This window comes from Trichechus manatus, unplaced genomic scaffold (assembly GCF_000243295.1).
Source record: "Trichechus manatus latirostris isolate Lorelei unplaced genomic scaffold, TriManLat1.0 scaffold00015, whole genome shotgun sequence".
NCBI classification, from domain to species: Eukaryota; Metazoa; Chordata; class Mammalia; order Sirenia; family Trichechidae; genus Trichechus; species Trichechus manatus.
The window spans coordinates 5,730,572-5,757,605 of record NW_004443951.1 but is presented as its reverse complement, the minus strand read 5'-3'; the positions used below and the strand labels follow the sequence as shown (position 1 = coordinate 5,757,605).

Below are 27,034 nucleotides of genomic sequence, written 5' to 3'. Positions count from 1 at the left end.
TCTTTTTAAAAAAGAGAGACAAAAATCAACATAACAATTTAACAAAAGAAAATTAAGCTTTAAAGTTTATCAAACACCTTTAAATATAGTATACCATTGTCTGGGTGGGCTGATTTTATTTCCTCTTAAAGAAGAAGTGCCAGAAGTTTAAGCATATCTTTCAAGGGACGAGCAAGAGGATAAAAAGAAATTGAACCACGGGAAAATGTCAGGTCATAGTCACTAATGATGCTATTTAAATGGTGTGCCATAATCATATTAGGGCAAAGCACATGGAATTCCCGATTTCTGCATGACAGTGAAGAAGGGCCAGCAATTATCTATGTGTGTGTGTGTGGATATGTGAATATCTGCTCACTCTACCTTTCCACCCCATTTTGCTAATTCAATTGAGGGGCAAGAAGAGGTAATCCAGACACCCAGAACAGGAGAAACAGGTCTGCAGCTGTGCTCGGAGGAACTGATGTGGAGAGAGAGGCTCAGTCTGACTTGGAGTTTTGTGCTGTTGCATGTGAATGCTCTGGAACTGCCCTAATCGACTGAAAATGAGCTGACTATGGTCATATGGAACAGGTCTGTTTAGCCACATCGCTGGGTAGCATGGCAGATGGTAGACCGTCAATGAGAGGTATTGATTGGCTGGATTTGCCTTAGGGTAACAAGACTATGGGTCCTTAAAAACGCTCTTCTTCTTTTCCTTTGTGCAGCTACCTGCAGTAGTGGTTTCCTCTTTTCACTCCTCCTATCCCCGGATATCTCTTTTTTTCCCTTTTCAAATCAAAATCTTCCTTGGTAATCAAAATAGAGAGGTTACCTTGAGATAAACACTCTTTAAATTATCACCAAGGCAAGAAAATGCAAGAATATTTTATTTACTAGGCTGATTACATTTTAATGTTTGAAGAAAGTGACATTTTTTAATTAGTGTTTAAGACATATGGTGAGTGTACAAATTAGCTTATTTCATACAACCAGAATTTGATGAGAGCAACTCCTCCTTCTCACTCCCCAGTTAAAAATTGTCACTTGAAACTTAATATATGCGAGGAGGTTAAATGGTATTACGTGATGCAGCCTTGACTTAAACGATGAAGGAGACAGTCACTGTTGTCTGTGGCTAAATGTTGCCTGGATGGGCTGGAAAAATACTCGCGTTGACATCAGAGTTTGCGAGAGGATGTGGAAGTTCCAGGGCTTTGATTTTGTCCAGCCAAGGAAACAAAGTCCAAGGTATCTGTGTGTGTTGGTTTCTGTTTTAGACACATGAGAATGTAGAATGGTGCATGCATGCTTTGTAAGTAATAAAACTCTCCTTAAAATCAGGCCATACAGCAATATAAGTGATATAATTTATTTTTGTCCAGGTGGTTCTATATCCTTTTAGCACTCCCCTCCACAGTCGTTTTCAGCTTGGGACATTCTATTTATTCCCTGCAGAGGAGCAGATTAATTGAAATAGAGTGGTACAAAGGAGACACCAAGTAAGCTATACATCCCAAATAGTATATGACAGAAATGTTCTGTGTCAAGGCACGTCTTAGGGAAAAGAACAGCACTGAGTAGAGATATGTGATTGTTTTGCTCTTGTGGTTGTTTATAACTATTCGTATAATTTTGTTTTTAAAAAAGATGCTTAAGATTTTGGGTTTTTTTGTTTTTGTTTTTGTTTTTGTTTTTTCATTATCTTTACTTTTGAGCTTTTGGTTATTTCCTTCTCATGAAAGACATATCATATTAACCTAATGTTTTGCTCAGAAAAAAAGTTGCACCCTTAAACTCTTGCCTCCATCTTGTATATGCTACATCCATATGAGCACTTCTGAACTGGGTTTTCATTGTATGTGAGCAATTATTTTTATCTTTTGGCTAAAGGAAACCTTTTCCATGGGGTTTTCAGTTTTCTTCCTTGCGCTGTGTTGATTGGATTTTCCTGTTCATCATTTGCTGAATGAAACGAAGCTTGGTTGTGTTTTATTCTTCACAGTTCTTATTAGAATTGGTGATGGTGTTTTGTTTTGTTTCCTTGCTTTAAGACAGGAGAAGGAATTTTATTTATTTATTTTGACAAGCTACAGTGAGAGACAATCTTGCCTGTTAGGATGCTGGCGTTTCTCATGTCACATCTTACACCCAAAAACAATTCCAAGAGGGGGAAAAAAAACAGTCTTTTAAGATGGTTCATTTGAATCTGTGCACTCTACCCACCTGGTGGTTATATAGTGAACTGTTACTTTAAAGAGTAGTTTAAACACCAGCCATGTTTGGGGCAGGCTGCTCTTGCAAAGAGAGCAGTGCATATAACAGGAGTCTACTGTGTGTGAGATAAGGGGAAAATTCAGCTCACTGACTAGAGGTTTCAATGTTCGAACTCTAGGGAAATAATATATTGACTGTTCCGTGGCACGCAAGAAAATTGAAGAACCCTTTGCAAACGGAGTGCTTTGCAAAGGATTCTTTCTGTTTCTCTTAAAACAAAATCTGTGGCAAGATGTTTGAAATCAGCAGGACGCTTAATACTGCTTTGTTAAATAATGAGGTAATATTTTGTCACTTTTTCCTGGGCAGCATCTGTTTTTTTGTGTTTCTTTTTTCCCCTCCTCTCTTCATTTTTTTCCTTACGTTTATGAAGGATTCATTTTTTTTTTTTTTCCTCATGGAAGTCAAAGAAATACAGTTCACGCTTCCATTTCTGCTCCTTCCTTTCGGTGCTTTTGGAGAATTTGGTTGTCTCTTTTATTTGCGGTTTCAGCCGGCTGCTGTTTCCTAGCCCATTGTGCCACGTAAGGCTTCTCCACTGCACGGAGTAGGTAGTTATTAACGCTGAATTGGCTTCTGGTACAGTCCATCTGGACTCTGTATGGGAAAGCTGGCTGCCGGCGACTGATGCTGAGATATCTGCAACCTTTGGGATGTGTGCATGGTGGCGAGGGGCTGACTGATATGAGATTACTTCTTTTAAGGGAAATTGTTATTAATGAGTCAAGAAACTGCTCATTTATGGTAAGAGGAATACAGCGGCGCTGACAGCCCCACAGCTCTGGGATATGATTTTTAGGTTGCCTTAGCTGCTTGAGTGAAACAAGTTTCTTTCTGTGGTGGTGGAGGATTGTGGCAGAAAAAAAAAAAATCATGCATGACTGCGAGACTCGCCTGCCTGATTCTTGAGATAATATATTGAGAATCTGTTGCTTTACAGATGTCACACCACTAATGTAGCGGTCAGCCCCTCACTCTGAAAGATGAATGGTACTATTGGAAATGCGATAATAAGGTTGACTTTTCCCGACAATAGGATTCTGCTTTTGTCTTTAGAGAAAAGGCCTCTGAGGACATTTGTGTGTTTGTTTGAGGAATCCAAGTGAGTGGAGGTTTTTGGAGGAGCGATCAATATACAAAGTACATGGATTTTTTAGCCTAGGAAAAAACAGCTTATTATTTATACTGTAATATACAGTTACTAGTTTGGAAAAGTGGCCAGAATATCTTTTGATATACCTAATGTTAATTTATGGCTCACTAAGCGTGCTGAGGTTAGGATGGATGTTAGAAAAGGGTTTTTTTAATTCCATCTTTTATTTTTATCAACCTCCAGAGAAATACAAAGTAAAATTTTGTTCCAAGTGAGCTGTTTTTATTTGTATGTTTGTCAGTATTGTGCTAATACTTACTTTTCACAATATTTTGATATTGGTGAGATCGCACTCAGAGTTTCTGTTGTTGATTTGGGGCACACGTACTTGCCTTGTGTACATATGTTGAGCCATTTACAACACTTAACCTGTGAATTCATCCTTAGTACACAGCACAACAGGGCTGTAGAACTATTGTGACTCATAGGACTCTTTGTACATTTGTTAAAAAAATTATTTTAAAAGTTTACTTAATTCAGTAATATTCCCCTTGAAGTGGTTATATTTTTAACATTTCTACTTTTCTATTTCATTTATTTTCATTTATAATAGCTGAATTTATTTTTATTGAGTTCATGCAGTATACCCAAAACATTTTATGGTGTATCCGTATTTTTTAAAGTGTGTGTATATGTGTATGTGCGTGAAATACTAGCTTGAACAGAAAATAAGTTTAATTTTTTTTAATTTAAAGATTATTTTCTTTTGTAATAATTTTTCACAGCCCCATTTATTCTTGGACCTTGAAGCCCAGAAGTGTAGCATATTTTTCGGCCTGTATTTCTGCTCTGCCTAATCCTGTCTCACTGTCAATTCCAGCCAAAGAGCAAATATTATGTTGAATTGTGTCTTTGGTAATATTTGTTACCTCTGTATATTTTGGGGAACAAATTGATTAAATTATGAATTAAATAAATAGAGATAAGTTGTAGCCTTTTGGATAGGTGTAAATCATAAACACCTCAGGTAAGCCACTTAAAAAAACCAAACCAGAACAAAACATATACTATGAAGGCTTGGTAGCATAGAGGTTATGAAATGTATAACATAGGCAGACAAAATGTATATCATCATACACATAATGTCTCTTTGAAAGTCTTTTAAGAGGCCAAAGGGGGGAAGAAAGGCATGCTTTGAAGGAAAGAAGCAAAATCACTCATTCAGTTAAGCAAGATGAGCTTTCTGTTCAGATTATGAGGCGATTGTCAAAAGTGTGCTTCACCTTTCTCTATAGCAGTAGGATAAGTAAAGGGAAATGTATTTTAGTGGATTTTTAAAAAATTCAAATCGTGTCCCTATCCAAGTTGAGAAATAATTTCATTTAAATAAATCATTCATCATTCTCTGTTTTGAAAAGCTAAGACAGAAGGCAGAAAGGTAGAGGCTGACAGCTGCCCCCACATACACCCCCACCCCCGCTTTTTTCTTTTTTGTTTACTAGGAAATAGTTTTCCAAAGCGAACTTGTATGAATCTAGTTCACAGAGCAAATGCAATCTCATACTTGCTTCTTTTTGAAACGTTGGCTAATATTAGCTGCAGAAGGAGCATTACTTACTAAAAATCAGCAATATTGGGAAATAAAGTTAAAATGTAGATGTATTGGCACATTAAAGTGCTTTTGTTGTATCTTTAAGCCTAGAGGCAGATCATTAAATATGCATTTCGCTAGAAAGCAACTGTCGAGAAAGATAAGGTGGCTGAAAATATTCTCTACTGGGAAAAGCCCTCCATCTGAGGGGTGGGATGGTGCAACCCTCAGGACGTGGGAAAGGGAGGACACTCCCACCGTTGAGGTTTGCAAGCCGCCAGTGACCTGCAGTTGTTACAGTACTTTTGAGCTGGAGGAGGGAAAAGGTAAAAATACAAGTATGGCTGTTGTTGCTTCAGCCGGGCCTTAATTACCAGACACAAGAAGCAGTTCAGAAATCTGGTCTCTGTTGTTGTAGAGGTCACCAAATCATTAACATCGTCAATCTGGCAGTAGCTAATTTAAATAGCACCTGATGTTGCAACGCCTCCCTTCGTTTCCCCAGCCAATCAGATCCTGGCTTTGGCTGACAGATGGTCCCATAAATGGATGTAAAAAGGGGAAGCTTCGAGCCAATTTCAGCAAGGCTCTGTTCAGTTGTTCTTATCTACATCCTAGAATCGGGGGTTTCAGCTCACTGCTCCTTTTCTTTCTTTTTTTTTTTCCTTTCTGTCTCCCCCACCCCCTAAAATAATTTACTTTACAATCATCCACACTGTGTTTTGTGGATCTTTAAAAATATTATAATAATAATAGTCATTTAAAAATATATTCTGAAACCTTTGCAAATTTTAAGAGAAGAGTCGAAGCTCTGCAAGACCCAATATTTGCCAATAAGAATGGTTATGGTAGGTATGACTAGATTTATAATCCGTTGTTTGTGTTGCTGGAGGGAAGAAAGCATCTACACCTTGACCAGTCTTATGCTTGCACAAGAGTTTAGTTCTCTGCTGCTCTTTGGTTCCTACATTTACTATCTCTTTTGTGTAGGGAGTGCGGGTAGGTCCTTTTATTGAAAAGCAGTGGGGAGAGAGAATGTCATTTTTAAAAGGTCGTTGTCAATTTTCCCTTCTAAATAAAGGCAAAGGGGGGTGGGCTGAAATAATTGCTGGTTTGTTGAAAGAGGTTTTATTACATGAAACCAAAATGGCAAAAGAAGGCTTTCTTTTTGGAAGGGAGAGAAGGTTTGTCTACGTGCCTGGGTTTTGTGGGGCTGGGGGTGGATGCAGCAGGGTTAGGAATCTCTCCATTTACGTGCTGGAAATTTAAACCTCGAGAGGCAGCTCCTGGATACTGAACGTTGAGATGGGCAGTTGTGTTTCGGGGGACTGCGCAGTCAAAACGGCAAAGAGAGTGATTTATTTGGGCTTCAGTAAATGCTGCATCTTGTATTTCAAAGAGTTTCCTGTCATGACCTCATAAAAAAGAGGAGGCGGCTTGTATGTGTAGCGGTGCCTGGCGTGTTGAGTTGTTGCTTCCTTCTCTGGGCAGCAGCTCTGTAAGAAGGAATGTCAGCTTTTACATAACGTTCCTTTCCGCTTTTGACACACTGTGTGAGGGTCCATCTTCTTCTTATCACAGATGGAGTGGAATGGCTTGAAGATGGTAAGTGAAAAGAGGAAGGCAGCTTGGAGGTTCCAGCCGTGGGTGGGTGGGTGGGTGGGTGTGTATGTCTGTAAGGATGGTGGACTGTGCATCGTAAATCATTGTGCAGATCGTTTGTGTATGTGTGTTTATTAGTATTTCTCTTTTCTGAAAACCAGAATTTATCTCCAAGTGTAATGGCACTGCATGCACACACAGCACACACACACTGCCTCTTCCACTGAGCACACATTTTAGCCAAGCAAGGTTGGTGTCTTTTTTGACAATCACAATGTCACCGTCACTGTTGGCTGCCGTGTCCACCGCCTCTGTGAGCCTTCGAGTGAATTACACGACTGTTCAAGTTAAAGGCACGTTTCTTTTTCAGTCTCGTGCTAAGAGTGATGGGGAAGGCTGGAATGAGGGGTGGAGGAGGTGAGATTCAGTACCAACAGATGAAATTGTGAAACAAGACTTTTGGATGTGAAAGGGGAAGTGGAAAACCTTTCTGACAAAGTAGTAAATCTATTTTTAGCATCATCTTTTTCTGAAAAAAGAAGCAGGGAAACTCCTTGAGTACCACTCCTGTCGCCTGATGTTGGCACAAAATGGCACAATCAGATGCCATGAGTGTCCACTTTGACTTTGAATTTTCAGCAGGCAATAGCTTTCACAGGGTTTCAGAGCTGGATTATGAGGGTAGGCTGTAAATTCATACCCATCTCGCTCATTTTTCGCTAGAAAAGCCGTGGAGGACTTTTCACTCTGCATAGATGTTATAACAAAGCTGTGGTCTTTTCCCCATTCTTAGACGATTGCCTTTGTCTGGCTGCTTGTTTTGATGGGTGTAAAACAAATAAGATTAGACCGAGCAGCCCAACTGAAAGCGATAGCTGGGAGGAAAACCCAATGAAAGGTTGCCGGGGAAACGAACAGAGGAGAAGCCGAGTAGGGAGCAGGTGGCTATCATGAGAACACACTGCAAACAGTGTAAAAAAAATGGGGGGGGGGGGACAGGACCTCGATTATCTCTGCCGTTCTTTGTGGCTGGCCCAACTTTAATTATTCTTTATAAATAGGTGTTAATTACATTTCTGACTCTGGTTTACAGTGATTTTTAGAAATCTATTTTTAAGCATCTGTCCCGTCTCCCCCCCCCTTTTTTTTTTATTTAAAAAACAGAGAGAAGGAGGGGGGAAGGGAGGGTAGGGAATCTTGCTTTTTTTTCTTCCCCCCTTTTCCCCCGCTGTGAAATTGTACGTGCAAAAAATCGCAAGGATTCCTATGAGGCCATCTGAAAAAAATGTAAATTATATTGAATGAAGTTGACGGAAGCATAATAGTGAACTCCCACAGCTGATAGGTTCTGCATATTATTTCTTAGACATTTCTAACAAATATCTATAGGAGAAATATAAGTAGAATAGATTTACCCTAAGCGATGATTTTGTGTTAGGTGATCCTGGTATTTTTACTAAATCAGATGTTGATACTAGCGTTCTGGGGAGTTAATTGCATCTCTCATTTTATATGCTGAGTAGAAATTACTTTAAGAAAAAATAAATGAAGAGCTATACTCTTGCCTTTTGCTTCACTTCCCTCCTCCCCATGTCTCCAGACACAGGATCCATCAGGCTGCACCCTCACAACCACTGCCTTCTTCTGTTCGGCATTTGGTCCTGGTTCTGATCTTGGCATAAACTGAGTGAAAAGCTGGGTTTTTTTTGTTTTGTTTTGTTTTGTTTTGTTTTTTTAGTGTATCTGAACGTCTGGGACCCATGCATGCACTGGGTAAAAGGCATCTCTCTCTTTTTTTCTAAGTGTGCTTTACTAGTAATCTCTTTTTCCCATGATGATGGGTACCCGAAGGTCTGAAAGGTATAGTACTCCGGTGAATAGGAGATAGCATAAAAACAACTGAAACGGTGATCTGCTATGGTTTCTTCCTGGGAGACAAAATAGATACACAATCAGTAGCTAATTTTAAGCCCCAAAATGAGAGATTAAAAAAACATTGAAATATGTTAAAAGGTTAGGAAGTATAACAGGTTTTATTGAAAGTACTCTCAATTTTTACCCTCCCCATGGCAACTCTCCACCTACCCCCCCCCCCATTCCATTTTCTTTGTAGATGCTTCTTTTTGCTTTGTCTTCTTATTAGGGGGAAATTTTTTATTTGTTTTGATTCTTGAGGTAAAAATAAATAAACTTACTTATTTTTGTCAACATTTGAACCTTGCTGTCGTATATTTTGAATGTATAAACATATGTCGCCTTTGAAAATAGAACAGTTTCTTTGACTATCCCTAATATAGTTTCTTGTTTTTTTTTTTTAATTTTCCGAGAATTTTTTTTGATAATTTTAGTTAGGGGAAATAATTTCCTAAGAACTGTCATTTTGGCTTGGGTTGTAAAAAAGACATGTGGTTCTACTGCTGACCTTTCTTGCTTCTTTGTTTTAAAACTATTAATGCCTCCTATCTGCATGTGGAGGTGTTTGTGCCTTTGTGGGAGCACAAGGCTGAGTGTGCATTTATTAAGAAATGAAAATCTGATTGAAGATATTTCTGCAAAAAGCAACCTGATTACATCTCAGTTTTAATGACCAGAATGTCCATGTATCGTTTAGTAATACTATGGCGAAATAATTTAATATTTAAATTTTTGGAAGTGTAAAATGGACATAGGTGGGAAAGATAGCTGAAAATTGCTTTGCAAAGCAGTTATTTACAGAGCAATTTTAATATCTCATTTAAAAAAACCTAACAAATAACTTAAGCATTCATTCGTGATCTCAGTCCCATTCATTCTTAACTGCCATTCATTTAAGTTATTCTCCTGGCCAGATATAGATGGGCTTGCTTCTGACTGATAGTTTGCACAAAGCTTTAAAACTTTTTTCTCTCCCTAAAGCCCTTCCTTGGCCCTTTGAATATTCAGGGATTTTGTTAGGAGAGCCATTTGCTGTGAGGTAGTAACAGTCGAATACTTTAAAAAAGAAAGAGAAAACGAGGTATGAGTTGCGTTGTGGTTCTAAACTCAGTCTTGAAATAGGGTTTGGGACACATTAGACTTCAGATATTTTAAACTTAGCATTTCTATTGGGGATAATGTGTTTGAGATTTCAAGTCGAGAAGTTATTGCATGAATGGTGCTTTGTGTGCGTGTTTAATATCTCGAAAAGAATTGAGAATGAATTGACTTATTTTCCCAACTTAGGGTTACTATGGACAATGAAAGGGTTTCCTTAGGGTAAGTTCTTTCCTTTGATTCGATTTCTTCCCTTTATACTTATCTCCTTATTGTGGGTGGAATTTCCAGGTTTTCTTCCTGTATGTGGACCAAATACTGTTCCTTCCATGAGGAGATATGCTGCTTCAGTTAGCCCTTGTCATCTTAATGCCTTATTTAAATTAAAAAAAAAAAACCCTGAAACAAATTATCAGTGCATACTGCAAGTAAGGAATGGTGGTCTTGATAGAGGTCATTGTAGATGGACAGGGGTACTTTGGCCTTGACAAATTCTTCATCAGTTCCAATAATCTGTGGCCACCAGGCGTTTAATTTATATGCTGGACACTTAATATGTACATTTGTTGGCGAGCTGGCCAGCGGATACTAGACACACGGTTATGCGCTGGCAAATGCTGCAATGCAGTATTTTTCTTCCAATGTCATTGGGAGTTTGGGGGATAGGAAGAGACATGAACATTCTAAAGCTTATATCGTACTATTTTCTAGTCTATGGACCATGTTGCACGAAATTGGCCAATTCCCGTTTTGAAAGCGAAGTCAACCTTTTATTGCCTACTATCCTTTCCCCCATTCATTTGATAAATATATGGGAAGTAGTGTGTGTGTGTGTGCGTGTGTGTGAGCCAGAGAGAGGGAAAGGAGAGAGAATCTGTGTGTGTGTAGGAGTATAAGTGTGTGTGTTTCTGGATTTCTGCACCTGTCTTAGGCTTTCCTTATTTGGTATTACCAAATGTGTGTGTACACTTACTTTCAAGGACATGTGCACATATATAGATGGAAAGAAGATCAAAATGGGCTGACTTCCCATAAGAAGTGGCTTCTCTTCCTCGTGCACTCCAGTTCTTTTCTTATTAGAAAAATACAAAACTTCAAGCATTGAGGCTGAAAAAAAAGAAAAAGTGCAGACCTTGCCGACTTCCATTAGAGCCAAATGCCTTTCCCTCGAGAAACTATAAATGTTGTGCAAATCCATAACAATATATGAGAGCTAGAAGTCGCCCTTTCAATGAAATGGTTGAGTTCAAATTAAAATATGTGTTTTGTCTTTGGGGGCGTCTGAACCTACCTTTCAACCATTAGTAAACACAAGGAGGAAGTAGGGTGGTTGTGTTAACATTGTGGGCTTTGTTTTTTGAGTTTTTATGTGTCTGTTTTAGGAACATTTTTGTATTTTTGAAATCTCAGCATATTTTAGTGGTAGAAGGCCTTTATATGTTAGCAGCTTTTAAGGGCAAAAAAAAAAAAAAGGGTATCTGTGGGTGTGGGTGGGTGAGAGTTGTCACAAGCAGTAATTGTCTTAACTTAGCTATCTAGAAATGGAAAGAAAAAAAAGCTGGAGGACAAGAGTGGTGAAGGGTCCCAACATGTGGATCTGCTCCTTGCTGGTATGGGAGATAATGAGTGACAAATTTGAACTGGTGCAGTGCAGGATGCCCGATCATTTCTCAGAACCTTGACTTTGCAGGTTCATTACTTCCTTGCTTGCTTGTTCACACCTTTAATTATATCCAGTTTGGGATGCCAGCTGAGGGCACCAAAGATGATCCATTTTGTTTGTTGTTTACTTCATTAAGTATTCAGGCAGTGTGTTCACAATAGCTTTGGAGCATCAGTGTTGGGAATCAAGCACTTTGGAAATGGAATTGTTACAAAAGAACAAAAAATAAGAAAGCAGTCAGCCAGCTAACTGGGTTTGGATGTTCACATCCACTCTGCTTAATGGTAATATTTATGCTGTGCCTTGTACATTCATTAAGAGATAACTTCTGCAATGTCAGTGCTCCTAATAAGCTGGTGCTGCATCTCTCTCTCTCTTTATCTGCTATGAGATTCTGCCTTTGCCTGGGCCGTTTTAAGACTGATGGTTTTTGCTTTTGGGAGATTTGATATTCAGATCCTTACTGCGTCTAACACTAGAGATATTTCCCCCCTTCAATAAGGAAGGTAATCTGCAAGGATCAAGAAATGCTGAGAGCCATAAACGAAACTTTTAAATAAATTTTGGTTGAGAAAACATTGAAAATGTTGAAGAAATAAGGTCAGTGTAATTGTTGTGTTTGTTTGTTTGTTTTTGAAAGCTTTATTTTTAACCACGAAAGTAAAATGCAAAACTAGCATATGTGACTTAAAAGAAAAAAATTAAAAGTCATAGGTCTGTTCTGAAAATAACTTCCCTTGGACTCTTAGCTTGAAAAATAACATTTAAACTTGAATTTAATTTTTAAAGTATTTATTTTAAACTACAAAAATGTAATTCATATTTTTTTTCTATAAGAAGTTTAGTTCTTCTTGCAGAATATGGGGAAGCAGAGAAACAATTCCAGCCAAGATGGTGGATTCTGAAAAACACACCACAGTATGGTGAGAAGGAGGTTTCCTCTTGTTTTGCAGTTTGTGGCACTGAATCTTCTCCTGTTCTTTCTATAAATCAGTACCTTCTGTTGTTGCCTACTGTCTTGTAACAACCAGCCCTTGATGTTGTTTAGCCAACAGTGTTCATAGTAGAGGGTAGCCCATCATTTTTTAGGGGCTTACTATGTGCATTTCTTTGGAACATGGAATTCAAGGTCACCTTTTCTTTTTCTTTTGCTACTCATCAAAAGACACAATTAGAGGATAAGTCCCTGTGACTGGGGATAAAGTAGGGGCGAGGGATTTTAAGATTGTATGTTATACAATAAAGTTTGTTTTAAATTTTGAGAAAATGTTTGCTGAAACGTTCAAGTACATGAAAGTTTTTCCTTTTATATTTGTAAGAGTCTAGGTATGACTCCAAAAGATAGAAATAAAAGATATTCTGCACATTGTTGTCTGTAAGGTTCTGTGTATCCAGATATTTTCTCTCAGGAAGAAGTAAAATTTGGACAGTTGTCAGGAACTTGTCTTTCCATCAGCTGCCTGTGGAACTTGGCTGGAACTTGTTAATTTCACAAAAATACAAATGCCTTGCTTCTGACAGAGATGACTCCTTAAATATCTGTTCCTGTGTTACCTTCCTGAGCAGTTAGTGACCCTCTTGGCATGCTCCCATGCAAACTAGAAGTTTGCTAGTAGAGCAGAAATCATAGAGTTGCTTTGTTATACACACCTAGGTATTGCATGCAATGTGTGCTTGCACGTGAATGTGTGTGTGTGCACACGCATGCACATGTATGGTATAGATAGCAATGACCCCAGGTGTGCCCTGGGGTGTGCCAATAATGACTTGTCAAGTAGTCTGTCTTTTCATAAGCTGCTGGTTGAAACACTGTAGAGTTTTGGTTTCTAATTTGTATATGGAAAAGTAACAGGCTGAGTTGAACTTTTTTTCCCAAGTGCCCCCTTTGAAGATGCAGCAGTAGTAAATACAGCTCTAATGATAAACTTTAGTTCCAAGTGCTATTTAAAGGTCTGTAGTGGAAAGGATGAGAACTTGCAATCTATAGTAATGAAACTTTCATGCGTACTTAAAATGGAGTAAGTGACTAAGTCCCTGCAATTTGTGATTTTGACCAGATTTAACTCATCCCATCTTATGTTACTTTTTGTAATGCAGCCAATGTCATCTGAAATTCTGGATATTGTACCATGTCTTCAATATTAATTATCTCTTTTGATGCACTGGGTACAGGCAGTACAATTCCCGCAAGTCCAGATTCTTACTGTAACACCAAAACAAAAGTGATATTTATAAATAATATAGGGAAAGTTGTCCTCGTAGTAACCGTTCCCCAAAGGAAGCTTTACATAAATGTGCGTTTATTATTCAGGATATTAAAAGGGAATTCTTAGCTTTTACTTTTTAATTTGGGCTAAAATATGTAAATTGATTTTATTTTGGAGTTGCTCTGTTTTAGGTGGCTTTGGGGGAGGATAACTTTCTAGCTTGATTATGTTTTAATCGCCTCTGTAGTGGAAAAAGTTCCAGTCCTGAAATCAACCTGGTTATTGTGATTAGGACCCAGAGGGCCAGTGTGCACATGGAGCTAAAAACATATTACATTGATTTGTACACATATAGGAAAATTAGATTAGTTTTTTTCTCGGATACCAGTGTTATCATGTCTTTGTTGGAGAAGCCAGCTTAGAGACCATGGAACCACTAGGCTACCTTACCTCAGGCCTCAGAGGACGGTCATGGTGTGCCTCAGCGGGGACGGATTACCCAGTAAGCAAGGTAAGCACAGGCTTACTTGTGCTTACTTACTAATCTGTAGTGCACATGAAACCCATGCAAAATTGTGCACTACAGATTAATAAATAAGCACAAGTAAGCCCGTGCCTATCTAGCTTACTGAGTAATCTGCCCTGTCAGGGATTGTAAATTTGAAAAGAGGCTTTGATTGTGTAGGAAGGTGCGGTGGGTTTGGGAGAGAGAGAGATTCCAGCCATACCTAGGAGCAGAATCTTTGACGTGGTGAAAAAATGTGAAATTGTTCGCTGCAGATGATCTGGTAATCACGGAATCAGGTGGACCTGGGTTAGAGTCCTGACTTTTCCAATTAATAGTTGAGTCATTTTGAATGGCTCAACTTTCTGAGCCTCAGTTTTCTCATCTTTAAAATGGGGATGGTAATAATGCCTGGGTCACAGGGTTTCTATGAGGATCAGGTGACAAACAATATTTAAAAGACCAGACATATGCATGACCTGAAAATTGAAGGTACTTAGAGGACCTTAGGTCTCTTTAGTTAGTCTTTCTGTCCCTTGGCAAAGGTCCTTCTACAGGAGGAGGCCCATTCCCCAGATTCCTGGGAGAGAAGTGCATTGCTTGTTGTCCTCATAGCTTCCTTTCTCTCCCCAGCAATCAAATGAGGTGACACAGTGTTTTGTTTTGTTTTTCACATATACAAGCCCTTGGTTCTTCCCTAGAATTGTGTGGCTTTATTAGGTTTTCTTCATCCCCCTGGGGCTTTGCAAGATACATCCAGGATCTCCTTTGGAATTATAATTAACATGGGATTTAGTAGTTAAAAAAAAGAAGAAAAAAGGCGAACATAAAATTCATTTTAACTGGTGCTATTTTTTTATTTCATGAAAAGCCTTTAGGAAATTTAGAAGTGAACCAGGAAAAATAAATAAATTGGCTTGAGGTTAATTGATATGGTTCCACCTTTGCTATCTGATGTATATATTGTAACCTGTGTTATTTGATTTTTGCCCCCAAAGCAACTTATATTGGAGCTATATATTCCCCTTTACCATGTCAGCTTTTTTGTTCTCTATCCCTCTTGTTTTCCCAATAGACTGAATTCTGAAGTTCTGTTTCTCAAGGAATGGTGAAGAGGTTAAGGCAAAAAGTGGTTTAATGAGATTTTTCTAACTTGCCGTCAGTTTTCCTCCTCCTGCTTGGTGGGGCAGGATGATGGATGGCTTTGGCAGTGCAAACAGCTCTAGAAGTGATCAGATTGACTGAAGAGGTGTGCAAGATGTGAGCAGAATTCTGGCCCTCAATTTATTACCCTCCCACTTGAAGTCAGCCATGACCACAGGGGAAAAGCGGGGAAGAAGGAAATTCACCACGAAGGCCTTGCTGTAGTTGTCGATCATACACACTTGGCAACGGGTAGTGGGTGGTGTCGGGACTGGTGTTAGGTTAAGCCTAATTTTATACCTTTATTCCAAGGCTCTGAAGGGGGGAATTAATAGGTACGTTAAATAAATTCACAAATTGTTTTAAATTGGGACCTGTTGCTGTCATCAGTGAGGACAGAGAAATAATACAAGTAGTCCCTGAAGGGGTTCAAGACTTGAACTGAAAACACAATCTTAGAACATTGTTTTAATGCCATGGGTTTTGAATTCCACTTCATATGATCATGGGAAGATTGTGAGGGGAGTCATTTTCTTTCCTCTGATTTAATCTTTAAAACTAGGGGCAGGGGTTATAAATCGATAGATCTTCCAAGTCCCATTTTGCAGGGCTTGCTATGAGTCAGAATCAACTTGACAGCAGTGCGTTTGTTTGTTTGTTTGTTTTAGTTTTATGCTTTTTAGAAGGAGCTCTGGTGGCACGATGGTTAAAGAACTGAGCTGCTAATGAAAAAGTCGGTGGCTGGAACCCACCAGGCTGCTCCTTGGGAGAAAGATGTGGCAGTCCACTTCTGTAAAGATTACAGCCTCGGTAACCCTATCTGGCAGTTCTACTCTATCCTATAGGGTCGCTATCAACTGGAATTGACTCCACGGCAATGAGTTTGGGTTTTCTGTTTGTTTGTTTTTATACTTTTAAAAAATAATACACTTTACTGTGAAACACAGACAGTAGAATTTTTCTTTCCCATGTGAATCTATTTCAAGGCGTCACCAAGAGTCTTCTAAAGATTTTGTACACAGCCTTGTATGTAATGTGCAAGCTCTCTGGGCAGAAATATGTCTATGGATAAAAGGGGGTGTCTATGGAAAGGGTTGGGGAGAAGATACTTCTCCATATTTTAGCCTAGAAACATCGCTATTAATGAAGGACCAAAAAGAGATGTTTGAGTGAGTGATTTGAGCAGGATAGGGGACATGTGAGATTTTCCTAGGACCTTCTTGCTAGATAAGTGTTTGTATTAATTTAATAATGGAAAATTCATCCATATTTAAGCCAGTCCTTCCTACTTACACCTCTGGTCTAAGGTTTTCCACAAGAAGAAAAAAGACTTTGAGCTTAGAAGAGCTTTAGTAAAAACTCTTAAACAAGTCTCCAGTTAGTGAATTTTGGAGACTTGAGCTCACAGTTGGTATAATCTTAATAGTATTCTTCCTGAACTATCAGTTTGTGTCCATTTTCCAAGAACAGAGGAGGAAGTTTGCATTTTAGAACTTCAGATGTTCCCAGCAAATCTGTGACCATGGAGATCATCTCTCATATTCACTTAGCTTTGTATAATTTTTGGCCTATGGTGTCAGTTTATCCTTTTAATATAGTTAGAGCAGGTACTGTTAAGCACGCCTCCTTTTTTTTTTTTTTTTTTTTAACTGTGCTTTAGATGAAAGTTTACAGAGCAAATTAGTTTCTCATTCAACAGTTTATACGCAAATTGTTTTGTGATATTGGTTTCAATCCCTATGATGTGTCAACACTCTCCTCTTTACCCCGTTTCCATCTGTCCATTTCTCCTGTCCCTTCCTGCCTTGTCATTCGCTTGCCTAAGGTTACATACCTAGTAATATCGGAAATCCTAGCTCCAGAATGTTTGGGACTATGTTCAGGTTCGTCAAAGTTTACTTCTAGGGAAAAAAAAAAGATAATTCCTTCTCTTGATCAAATTTTTCAGTGTGGGATCAGCAAATATATGCTGTCTGTTGCATATAAGCCGCATTCTAGGTGCCTCTGGAAATATTGCAATATTTTAAACATTCTAATATAGTGAGTAAGGACAGTAACAGGCAGAATTGAAAAGTGTCTCAGCAGAGGAAGTAAGATATACAGAAGAGAGAGACATAAATTCCTGCTGGGGGAACAAGACAACACTTCATGGAGGAAACCATTTGAGTGGATCCAGGAAAATGGATAGGCAGAAAAACTAGGAGAAAAGGGGCTCTCACTTGAAGGGAATCGTATGAGTAAAGGCATGGAGATGGGAACTTACAGGGCTTGCTTAAGGAATGATAAGTAGCCTGGTATGAATGCAGCATAGAATGTGTAAAGATCAAGCTACAGAGACAGGTAAAAGCTATGGTTTTGGAAGAATTTTAACTGTTCAGGTAAGGTGTTTTGAAATTTATTTGAATTGATAGCTACGGAATGTCTTAAATCAGTTTGCTTAGAATTAGTTTGTTTGTTTTGCAGGGTCTAGGACCTGTCGTTATTGAGTCATTTCTCAGAAGTTGAAATCACCCTAAAGATGCTTCTAAATTCAATATTGGTTATTTAGTCTAAATCAGGATGAGAGCGCTCTTCTAGTCATAATGTGATGCTTTGATGATGATGCTCATTGGTGAAGTCACATTGCAGACTACCTTTAGGGTTCAAAAAAAAAAATCAAACCAGTTGCTGTTGAGTCGATTCTGACTGATAGGGACCCTATAGGACAGAGTAGAACTGCCCCATAGGGTTTTCAAGGCTGTAAATCTTTATAGAAGCAGACCACCACATCTTTCTCCTGCAGAGCCCCTGGTAGGTTCGAACTACGAACCTTTCGGTTACCAGCCGAGCGCTTAACCACTGTACCACCAAGCTGCTTGCCTTTAGACTTACAGTACCAAAAAGGCGGTAGGGGGAAAAATATTAACTTTATCCTGAGTGTGCCATTAGAGGAGTGTGCTGCATTCTTACACCAACAGGTACTAGCATTCATTTTGTGGGTTAATGTGTGGTGGGAGAGAGGATGGGGTGGTGGGGAATAAGCTTATTTCCTCCAGTATAGAAAAGTACCTGCGTCAGAGTTCCAAGTGCAGGTACCGAGACATACTTGTCTGCCCTGGTAGTCTGTGAGCCTTAAGGGCAGAGATCATGTCAAATGCTGTCTTATCTGGCTCCAGTAGGTACTCAATAAATGTTTATTGAATTGAATTGATTTATCATAATGTAGGTTTTTTTTTTAATTTAAAGAATGTGAATTATGGAGTTAGAAGACTGACTCTTGGATATGTCACAAATTTGTGGTAGCTTATTGAGCCCAAGTCACGTAACCTTTCTGAGCCTCCCTTTCTTGATATTAATATACAACTAAAATTAGTATAATTTCATGGCTTGATAGGAGGATCAGTTGAACTATATCTTTGATTCATTTCTAACAGACATTGTAACAGTGTCAGTAAAATGCTAGGTTCTAGTTTTGCCTATGATTATTTTAACTGAGTCTTTACCATCATTAAAAATAAATGAATAAATAAAACAATGGGATAACAGAATGGAATGAAACAGGAAAGAAGTTATCAGTGGATGGTACTTAGTAAGTTCATCAACCTTTTGTTTCAGTTACATATATTCTCAGTTATGATATGAACTTATTGTGTTAAATGTATTTCCTATTGTGGATCATGGTCAGAAAATTTGACAAATACAATTCTAAATGATAGTGAGCACTGGATTATCCAGAGGAAAAATAATAGTTTTTTCCCCCCAGATATATAATGTAAAATCCCTAGTAGCTTCCAAATTATTAAAGAAAAGATGACCTGAGAATTTTAGATTTAATGTGTAGCATTGTATCCTAAATTTTTGAAAATTAATGGTGTCTGTATGGTATATGTTCAGACTCTCTATTGATCAAAATATTTATTAACTAATAAACCTCATTCCTTGGCTGTGCTACCTACGTGAACCTGCAAAGTAATAATAATAATGACAAGTACTGGAGGTGACCTAGAGGTGGGACTAGAACTAGTATGAGTAGCTTACACTTCTTGATCTCTTACTATGAGTCAGGCACTGTGCCTTATAAACATTATCCCTTTTAATAATAATAATTATTATTATTGTTGCATAATAATTATTATTATTGTTATCCTGTTGGTATCTTAGAACAACTTTAAAAGGTAAATGTTAATTTTCCTAATTTTTGGATGAGTTAGCCAAGATTTAAAGAGGTAAATTAAGGTTACACAGCCAGGATTTGAATCCAGGTCTGTCTGATTCCAGAACAAAATTTAAAAGATTTACTCAGTTCCGTGAAAATATATTAAAATGCTTACTGTGTATCAGCACTGTACACAGCTCTGCTGCGTGCTACAAAAATAAGTGGTTAGTCAGTCTCTGCCCTCGAGGGTTTGCTATGCATGAAGTTAAGACTTGACATAATCGCGACAGGAGGTAGGACAGAGGGAAAGTTTCCACTGTGTGTTTTATTTTGAAAGTACTGAGAATAGTGCCTGGTACATAGTATGCATTCCAATAAAGATTTATTGAATTGAAATGAAGTTGGATTAATTCCCACCTGGTGGGCTGGGGAGAGAGAGGAGAGAGTATTGGGGAACCTTCGTGCTAGATTTTTTGTTCTGTATCTAGCAGTATGGGTGTCTTTACTTACAACATGGGCAGATCCATTCGTCCTAAAGCTATTCAATGCTTTTGGAGCATCTAAAACTGGCAGCAGAGAAAAGCCGACCAGAGCTCAAGAACTCAAATTGTAAACTTTGAGTTTCATTCAGTCAAAGAGAACATTTTCCATCCTAGTAAGAAAAGAGCATCCTGCAGCAGAAACGTTTAGAGAATTATAAATGGAGAGTGGCTTCCTTACAATGGAAAGTAATAATAATTGTTATTATTACTGTTATCTTGTTATTTTTGCTATCCCACTTACTAGCCTTATGACCTCAAGCAAGTCATTTTACCTCTCTGAGCCTCAGTTTCCACATTTGTAAAATAATTAATGCCTCTCAGGGTTATTGTGAGGATTAAATATGTAGACTCATTTAATAAGTACTTACTGAGTGCTTACTATTTGGTGATCTCTGAGGATTTAACAGTAAAGAGATGCAGCCCCCTGCCCTCGAGGAGACCAGTGTCTGGTGAAAGTGCTGTCAGAAGTAGGATGCAAACTCCCACTGACCTGCGAAGGCCACTACCTGAACGATGCAACATCCTACAGCCTGCTTTAGATAGGTGTATTATTGTCGTGTACATGTCCCTTTTCCATCGTCAGAATCTCAAGTTTATTGAGGTCAAGGGTGCCGTGATATTCATCTTTTCATCTTTCTCCTACCTCCGGGCCCCAGCCTTGCCTGTTGGCACAATGTTATGTTAATAGTAGTTGCTCAGTGAATCCAGCTGCGTTCAACAAATATGTATCAAGTTGTTCAAGGTACTGTGCTGGGGAAGGGAAAGTAATATTTGCTGAACAGAATTTAAAATGACTTCAGATCACAAAAGCAGAACAGTATCATGAGGTGGTGATAAACTATACCAGTACTAAAAATGTCTGTGATCTTAGGAAGAAAAAAGAGCCCCAAAGAAAATTCGGCAGTGAGCCTAAAAAAATAATGTATTCTTTTTCTCTCTCAGTGTTGTTCTGTTTGTATTTCATGGGGAACCAGTGTATTTACTACAGGTGCACAGTGGAGATAAGATCTCAGAGAAGGTACTTAATTGGTTTGTGGCTCAGGACCAAGCCCGCTGCCATTCCCAGACCCAGGAGACCCTCTGCGGCAGTCCCCTGCCACCTCTCCAGCCTCTCATCCTGTAGCTCTCTGCCTTCTGTCCCTGCTCCACTCTGGATCTGCACCTTGCTGTTCCATACCTTTGCTCAAGCAGATCCCTTAGCCTTTTTTCATCTGGCTTCTTGAGACAAATAGGAGGACTAACTCGCCCAGGAAGCCTTCCCTGACTCCCCAGGCTGATTTGGAGCCTCCTCTGTTCATACTGCCAGCCTTCTTCCATTGTTAGTGTAATCAGTTGTTGATTTGGTGTAATCCACACTGTGTAATCAGTTGTTGATTTGGTGTAATCCACACTGTGTAATCAGTTGTTGATCTGGTGTAATCCACACTGTGTAATCAGTTGTTGATCTGGTATAATCTACACTGTGTAATCAGTTGTTGATCTGGTATAATCCACACTGTGTAATCAGTTGTTGATCTGGTGTAATCCACACTGTGTAATCAGTTGTTGATCTGGTGTAATCCACAATGTGTAATCAGTTGTTGATTTGGTGTAATCCACACTGTGTAATCAGTTGTTGATTTGGTGTAATCCACACTGTGTAATCAGTTGTTGATTTGTCCATGTTTCACCATCTCCTCAACAATCTGGATCTTGGTTTATCTCTGTGCCTGACACCTAGTAGGTACTTAGTAATTAACTGTTAACTATTGAGTAGTGGGATGTTGCTTGGATTGTCATAAAATGGGTTCCCGTCGTATGCCCTGTTAATGTCTAGCCTATGAGAGGGCTGTTGAACCCAGAGCTCCCTTGTCATGAAGGCAGATTATGACACCGCTATTGCTCACCAAACACAGTTCTATACTTGCAGCTAAAGATCTTGAGAATGTCTATTTACATGGAACTTTCCCTGATCACTGTGACTCGCTTGTAATTCCTCAGTAATTCTTTTTTCTTCTAGACTCTTTTATGTCACTTACCCTCTGTACCACACAATTAATGATGATACATCACAGTGATAGGGACCCTTTACGTAGGAGCCCTCGTGGCACAGTGGCTAAGCACTCAGCTGCTAACCTAAAGGTCAGTGATTCAAACCCACCAGTAGCTCCGCAGGAGAAAGATGTAACAGTCTGCTTCGGTTAAAGATTTACGGCCTTGGAAATCCTATGGGGCAGTTCTACTCTGTCGTATAGGGTCGCTATGAGTCGGAATCAACTCGACGGCAGTAGGTTTTATAGTGTATGTGTCAGGCTTTGCAGAGAGAATTTTACTTAGGTTATCTCATTAATCCTCACAACAACCCAAGGAAGCGGGTATTTTTTATTCCCATTTTGAAGAAAGAGCACCATGTAGCTTAAGTAACTTGCACCAGGTCACGTGGCTAGTAAATGTCAGACTTGGGATTCAAAGCCTAGTCTGTTTGATTCCAAAGCCCATGTTTATCTCCCATTTTGTATTACTCATCTCTTAAACGAAGGTATGAACTGAAGAGATGCATTAGCCTACTGGTTATTAACAGGGAGTCTGGATCCAAATTGCCTGGGTTAAAATCCTGGCTTTATCAGTTGTGATCTTGGGCAAATTACTCACCCTTCCTATGCCTTGATTTTATCTGTAAACTAGGGTTGTTGTAAGGATTTGGTGGACTGTTGTAAATAAAGCACTTCAAATAGTGCTTGCCATATAAAGTGATGATGCTCATCATCAGTATTACTATCATACGATGTTAATTTATGTCCCATTCTTCAAATATTTGTTGAGTGCCTGCTATGTGTCAGGCGCTGTTCTAGGTGCTGGGGATACAGTGGTGACTAAGACAAGCCCCTGCCCTCATGGAGCTTTTGTTCTAAAGGGGGAAGACAGACAATAGAGTATGTAAATAAATAGATATTACATATTGTGTGATATTTTATAATTTCACATAGTGAAAAGTGGTATTTTAAAAATCCAGTGAGAAAATGGATTGGAGAGTAGCACTAACGGGTACTTATTTGTGGATACGCAGTGAGGCCACAATGGTTCAGCCATTGTCTTGTTTCTGCTTGGCGAGCTGGAAGTCAACACCCTGTCCTAAAGAGTGGGCTTCATATGTTCAGCTGCTAACTTTTAGGGTGACAGGCTTGCTTGACCTGCACTTGAAGTGGGATGATTATCCCTGGAGTAACAGCGAATTGAACTATTGGATTGAATTGTTTTGGGCCTCAGGAAAACCCAACATAGAGAACTCAGAAATAGGCCACGGGTCGCCAGGCTATGAGAGACAGGCACCACTCTAGTTCCCTTTAGTTGAGTCTGTGAAAACGAGATAAAAGTCCCAAGAAGGATGGGAGGAGTGTTTGGCCAATCATTCCGCTAAAGACGGTGCAGAGCATTTTTTGGCACTCCTGTCAAGTAAGGCTGCAAAATCTCCTGATGGCTCCCTGTTGGAGCCTGGACCCAGGAGGTGAGATAGTCATTGGCATTATCATAAGAGTATTTCCATCAGAGTAGTGGTTAAGAGCATGGACTTTGGAGTCAGAGAAATGAGGGTTTTTTTTTTTTCCTTCCTCACTAACTTGTGGTAGGGTCTCGGTAAAGTCACTAACTTGTCTGAGCCTCAGTTTCCTTATCTATAAAATGGGGCTACTAATACTTACCTCATAGCTTGTTTAGAAGATTAAGACAGCATATGTAAAAAGCTGAACTTGGGGCCTGGCACAATTAGTGGCACAGTAGGCATTTAAGAAAGGAGAATTAAAAAAAAAAAAAGTTCAATCCCTCTACAGTGTCCATTTTAGATATTAGTCACTTATTGTGGGACTCACAGGGAGAGAAGTTTTAGACTGAAATATGAAAGCTACTTCCCTCTGCATAAACTTCAAAAAGGAGAACGGCTAGTTTCAAAACTGAAAATATATATTGTGGATACTAGAGGAAAATAAGATTTAATTTGCCCCAAATCAATAATGATAGAGACTACAACAGGCAGTCTCTATGCTGCAAAGCTGGGTTGGCTCCATACTCCCAGAGTCACAGGCCCTTAGAGGCCTGAAGTTCTGTGAAGAGAGACACTTGGTAAAAGGGCTTTAAAGTCTAACATCCTGAGTTCAATTCCTGAGTCTGCTACTTTCTGGTTATAAATTGTTTACTTTTAAGTTGAAGAGAGAGCTATGATATAATTATTTTCATAGGTCAGAAGTATTCAGTCAAGGGCTAATATACTAACTGGAGTTGTAGATAAACCTTACTTGATGCTCTAGTGTGAGCAACTGGAAAGCATTAGTTTTAGAATATAAAAGCAAACATTTATGTATTTTTATCTCCTCTCTCCATTGTGTGCATTGTTATTGTTGTTAGGTGCCATCAAGTCAATTTCGACTCATAGCGAACCCGTGTCACAGAGTAGAACTACCCCATAGTGTTTTCTTGGCTGTAATCTCTATGGAAACAGATTGCCAGGTCTTTCTCCCATGGAGCCGCTGAGTGGGTTTGAACCGGCAACCTTTCAGTTAGCAGCTGAGCACTTAACCGTTGCTCCATCAGGGTTCCTTCTCCATTCTGTATACTCTTACATACAATTATATTAAAATCTTAAGGGAAAAAAGTGAGAAAAAGGTATGGTTTATTCTCATCCCAGGGCTCTGTTATTTAGCAATGGGCAGGCTTAAAATTACTTAAAAAAAAAAAAAATTCCATCAAACACTTTTAAGAGTAGAAGTACAATTGTTTGAGCGTTCGGCAGCACCTTTTCTGCAGAACACTGGATGACGCCCTAAATGTTTTCTTCCTCTTGTGGCCTGTGGCAGGTTAGTATTGCGATTCTCCCAGAATTCGTTTGACCCCCTTGGCCACTGGTTCACATTTGTTTTGATCTTGATGCCTGCAGTCATCTAAAATAATTAGAGCAGGAAGCATGAAGAAAAGCTTAAGAAAAGGATTTGAAAGTATAGTCACACGTTCTTCCTGTGGTTTTCTCAGCACGCTGCAGAGCCTGGTGGGTTGGGAAAAAAAGGAAGCCTCCTCCAACGTTCCCTCCCTTCAGATTCTCCAAGCACCCTGCACCTGCCTCTGATCACTAATTCATCCAGCAGGCATTGACTGAATTTCTTCTGTGTTCTGCAAAACCAGAAACCCACTGCCGTAGAGTTGATTCTGACTCATAGCAACCTTACAGGACAGAGTAGAACTGCCCCATTGGGTTTCCAAGGAGCGAACTGCCAACCTTTTGGTTAGCAGCTGTAGCTCTTAACCACTGTGCCACCAGGGCTCTGTGTTCTGCATGCTGGAGGCAAAAACCCAAAACCAAACCAAACTCACTGCTGTCAAGTTGATTCCAACTCACAGTGACCTTGTAGGACAGAGTAGAACTGCCACATAGCGTTTCTAAGGCTGTAAATCTTTATGGAAGCAGCTGCCACATCTTTCTCCCAAGGAGCAGCTGGTGGGTTTGAACTGCTGACCTCTTGGTTAGCAGCCAAGTGCTTTAACCACTGTGCTACAAGGGCTGGAGGCAAAAAGTCAACCAAAATTCTGACACTACTCTAAAGGAGCTCCCAGTCACAAGGGAGACAGGCAGGCTAGTGGTGACTGAATGAGAGTGGTGAGTGCCACCGTGGAGGAGAAGGGAGGTGCCCGACACTGTGTACGTCAGGAAGACAGACTCTAGTTATGCAGAATGGCAGAGTTGTTTCAATGGTGGTGGAAGAAGCATTTCAGCAGAGGAGTGGCATATGCAAAGACATGAAAAGGACATACTGCAGGAGGCATTCAATTATGGTACTTGTCTCACTGCACTTTGGAACTTTGTTTACATATCTGTCCACTAACCCCCTCCCCAAGACTGAATTCCTATAGGGCAGGGATCAAGTGCCATGGTACTCAGAAATCCAACAATAATAGTACATTGAATCTTTACTACATTCTACAAACGCCTGGTGGTGAAACAATTAAGTGCTCAGCTGCGAACCAAAAGGTTGGTGGTTCAAACTTACCTGGCAGCTCTGCGGGAGAAAGTCCTGGCGATCTGCTTCTGTAGCAATTATGGCATAGAAAACCCTATGGGACAGTTCTCCTTTGTCACATGGGATCACTATGAGTGGCACCTAACAACAACAATAACTCTGAACTCTATCAGCATTACCCTATCTATACGCTCCATGTTAACTTGAGAAAACTGAGACATAATGAAGCTAACAAACTCGCCCAAGGTAACACAGCTGAGCCAGGATTTCATAGGCTCTAATGCCTATTTTAATAACTATTACGCTATACAATCGATACTTAGTAAGTGTTTGCATTGATTTGAATTGAATGGATGTGGAAGTAATTATATAATCATTTATTCATTCATCTGTTTAAAAAAATAACATGCCAGGCATGCCCAGGTCTAAGAGTTGTCGCAGCAAAGCGTTAAGAGCCCACATTGGCTTTGACACGTGCGTCTTTGACATACAGAAACTCTCACAGGAGGAAGTGTTCTATAGGACCCAACCTCAAGATGGTACTGCAGACTTCAGCCAGAGTCAGACCCAATGTGAAAATGAAATACAAATTTAGGGCTAAAACAGAGGAGACTGGAGGTGAAGGGAATGTGGGGGGTGCAGAAACAGAGGCCGGAAAGACGGCCTTATCCAGAAAATGGAAGACCCTTGGCTTTGAAGATACAGTCTTTGAGGGACAGTTTGGAAGAAGCTGAGGGAGACAATGAGGGCAATATAACTTTAAAAGAGGAAAGTGCTTCTGTTTTTAAATTGATGTTGAAGAGGAGAGATGTGACAGAGGTTTATGGTGAGAGCAGAAAGGTGGGGAACAGAGCAAAGGAAACCATATTTGGCTGTGGCAAGCAGATGAGGACCTAGAGAGTCATCCGTTCAGTCATTTATTCTACCAACAAAAACTGGAGCTCTGCATTGGTCCCTCGGATTACACATGAATCAGTCCCTGTCCTCAGGGAGCTCACAGTCCAGTAACAGGGTCAGACAGGAAACGGGAGAGTGCTGATGCTGTGTAGTAAATGTCCATGACGGAAATGTGTACGTGGGTCGACGTGATTGGGGAATTGGGAAAGGGCATGTTTGACTTGATGGCAGAGAGAGACAGGGCTTTGTAGGCCGAAGGGAGTGCTAGTGCTGAGTATGGCACCGAGGGAGAACATGGTGTGTCCTGGTTTGTCATTGCTGGCTGCAGAAGGATGCTGCCCAGAATGTGCCTTCTGGGGCTTATGGATAAAGGTGGGTAAAGGAGGAAGATGGGAGTCAGTGATGGG

The 27,034-nt window shown here is 39.6% G+C and overlaps 1 protein-coding gene across 5 annotated transcripts in view; it reads left to right on the top strand.

The window, feature by feature from the left end:
• The first annotated feature begins 482 nt into the window (after positions 1 to 482).
• The window catches only part of ELAVL4 (ELAV like RNA binding protein 4), a 97,575-nt gene continuing 71,023 nt past the window's right edge, over positions 483 to 27,034 (top strand). The window contains exon 1 of one of the 5 annotated variants that reach the window (XM_004371760.2): positions 483 to 573. In XM_004371760.2, coding sequence (XP_004371817.1) covers positions 565 to 573 — 9 coding nt within the window. In that variant the 5' untranslated portion in view covers positions 483 to 564. Of the gene's footprint in view, positions 574 to 2,883; positions 3,001 to 5,522; positions 5,789 to 6,136; positions 6,546 to 27,034 lie in introns of those variants that run through there. The other 4 variants (XM_004371756.2, XM_004371759.2, XM_004371757.1 and 1 more) reach the window with 4 other exon arrangements.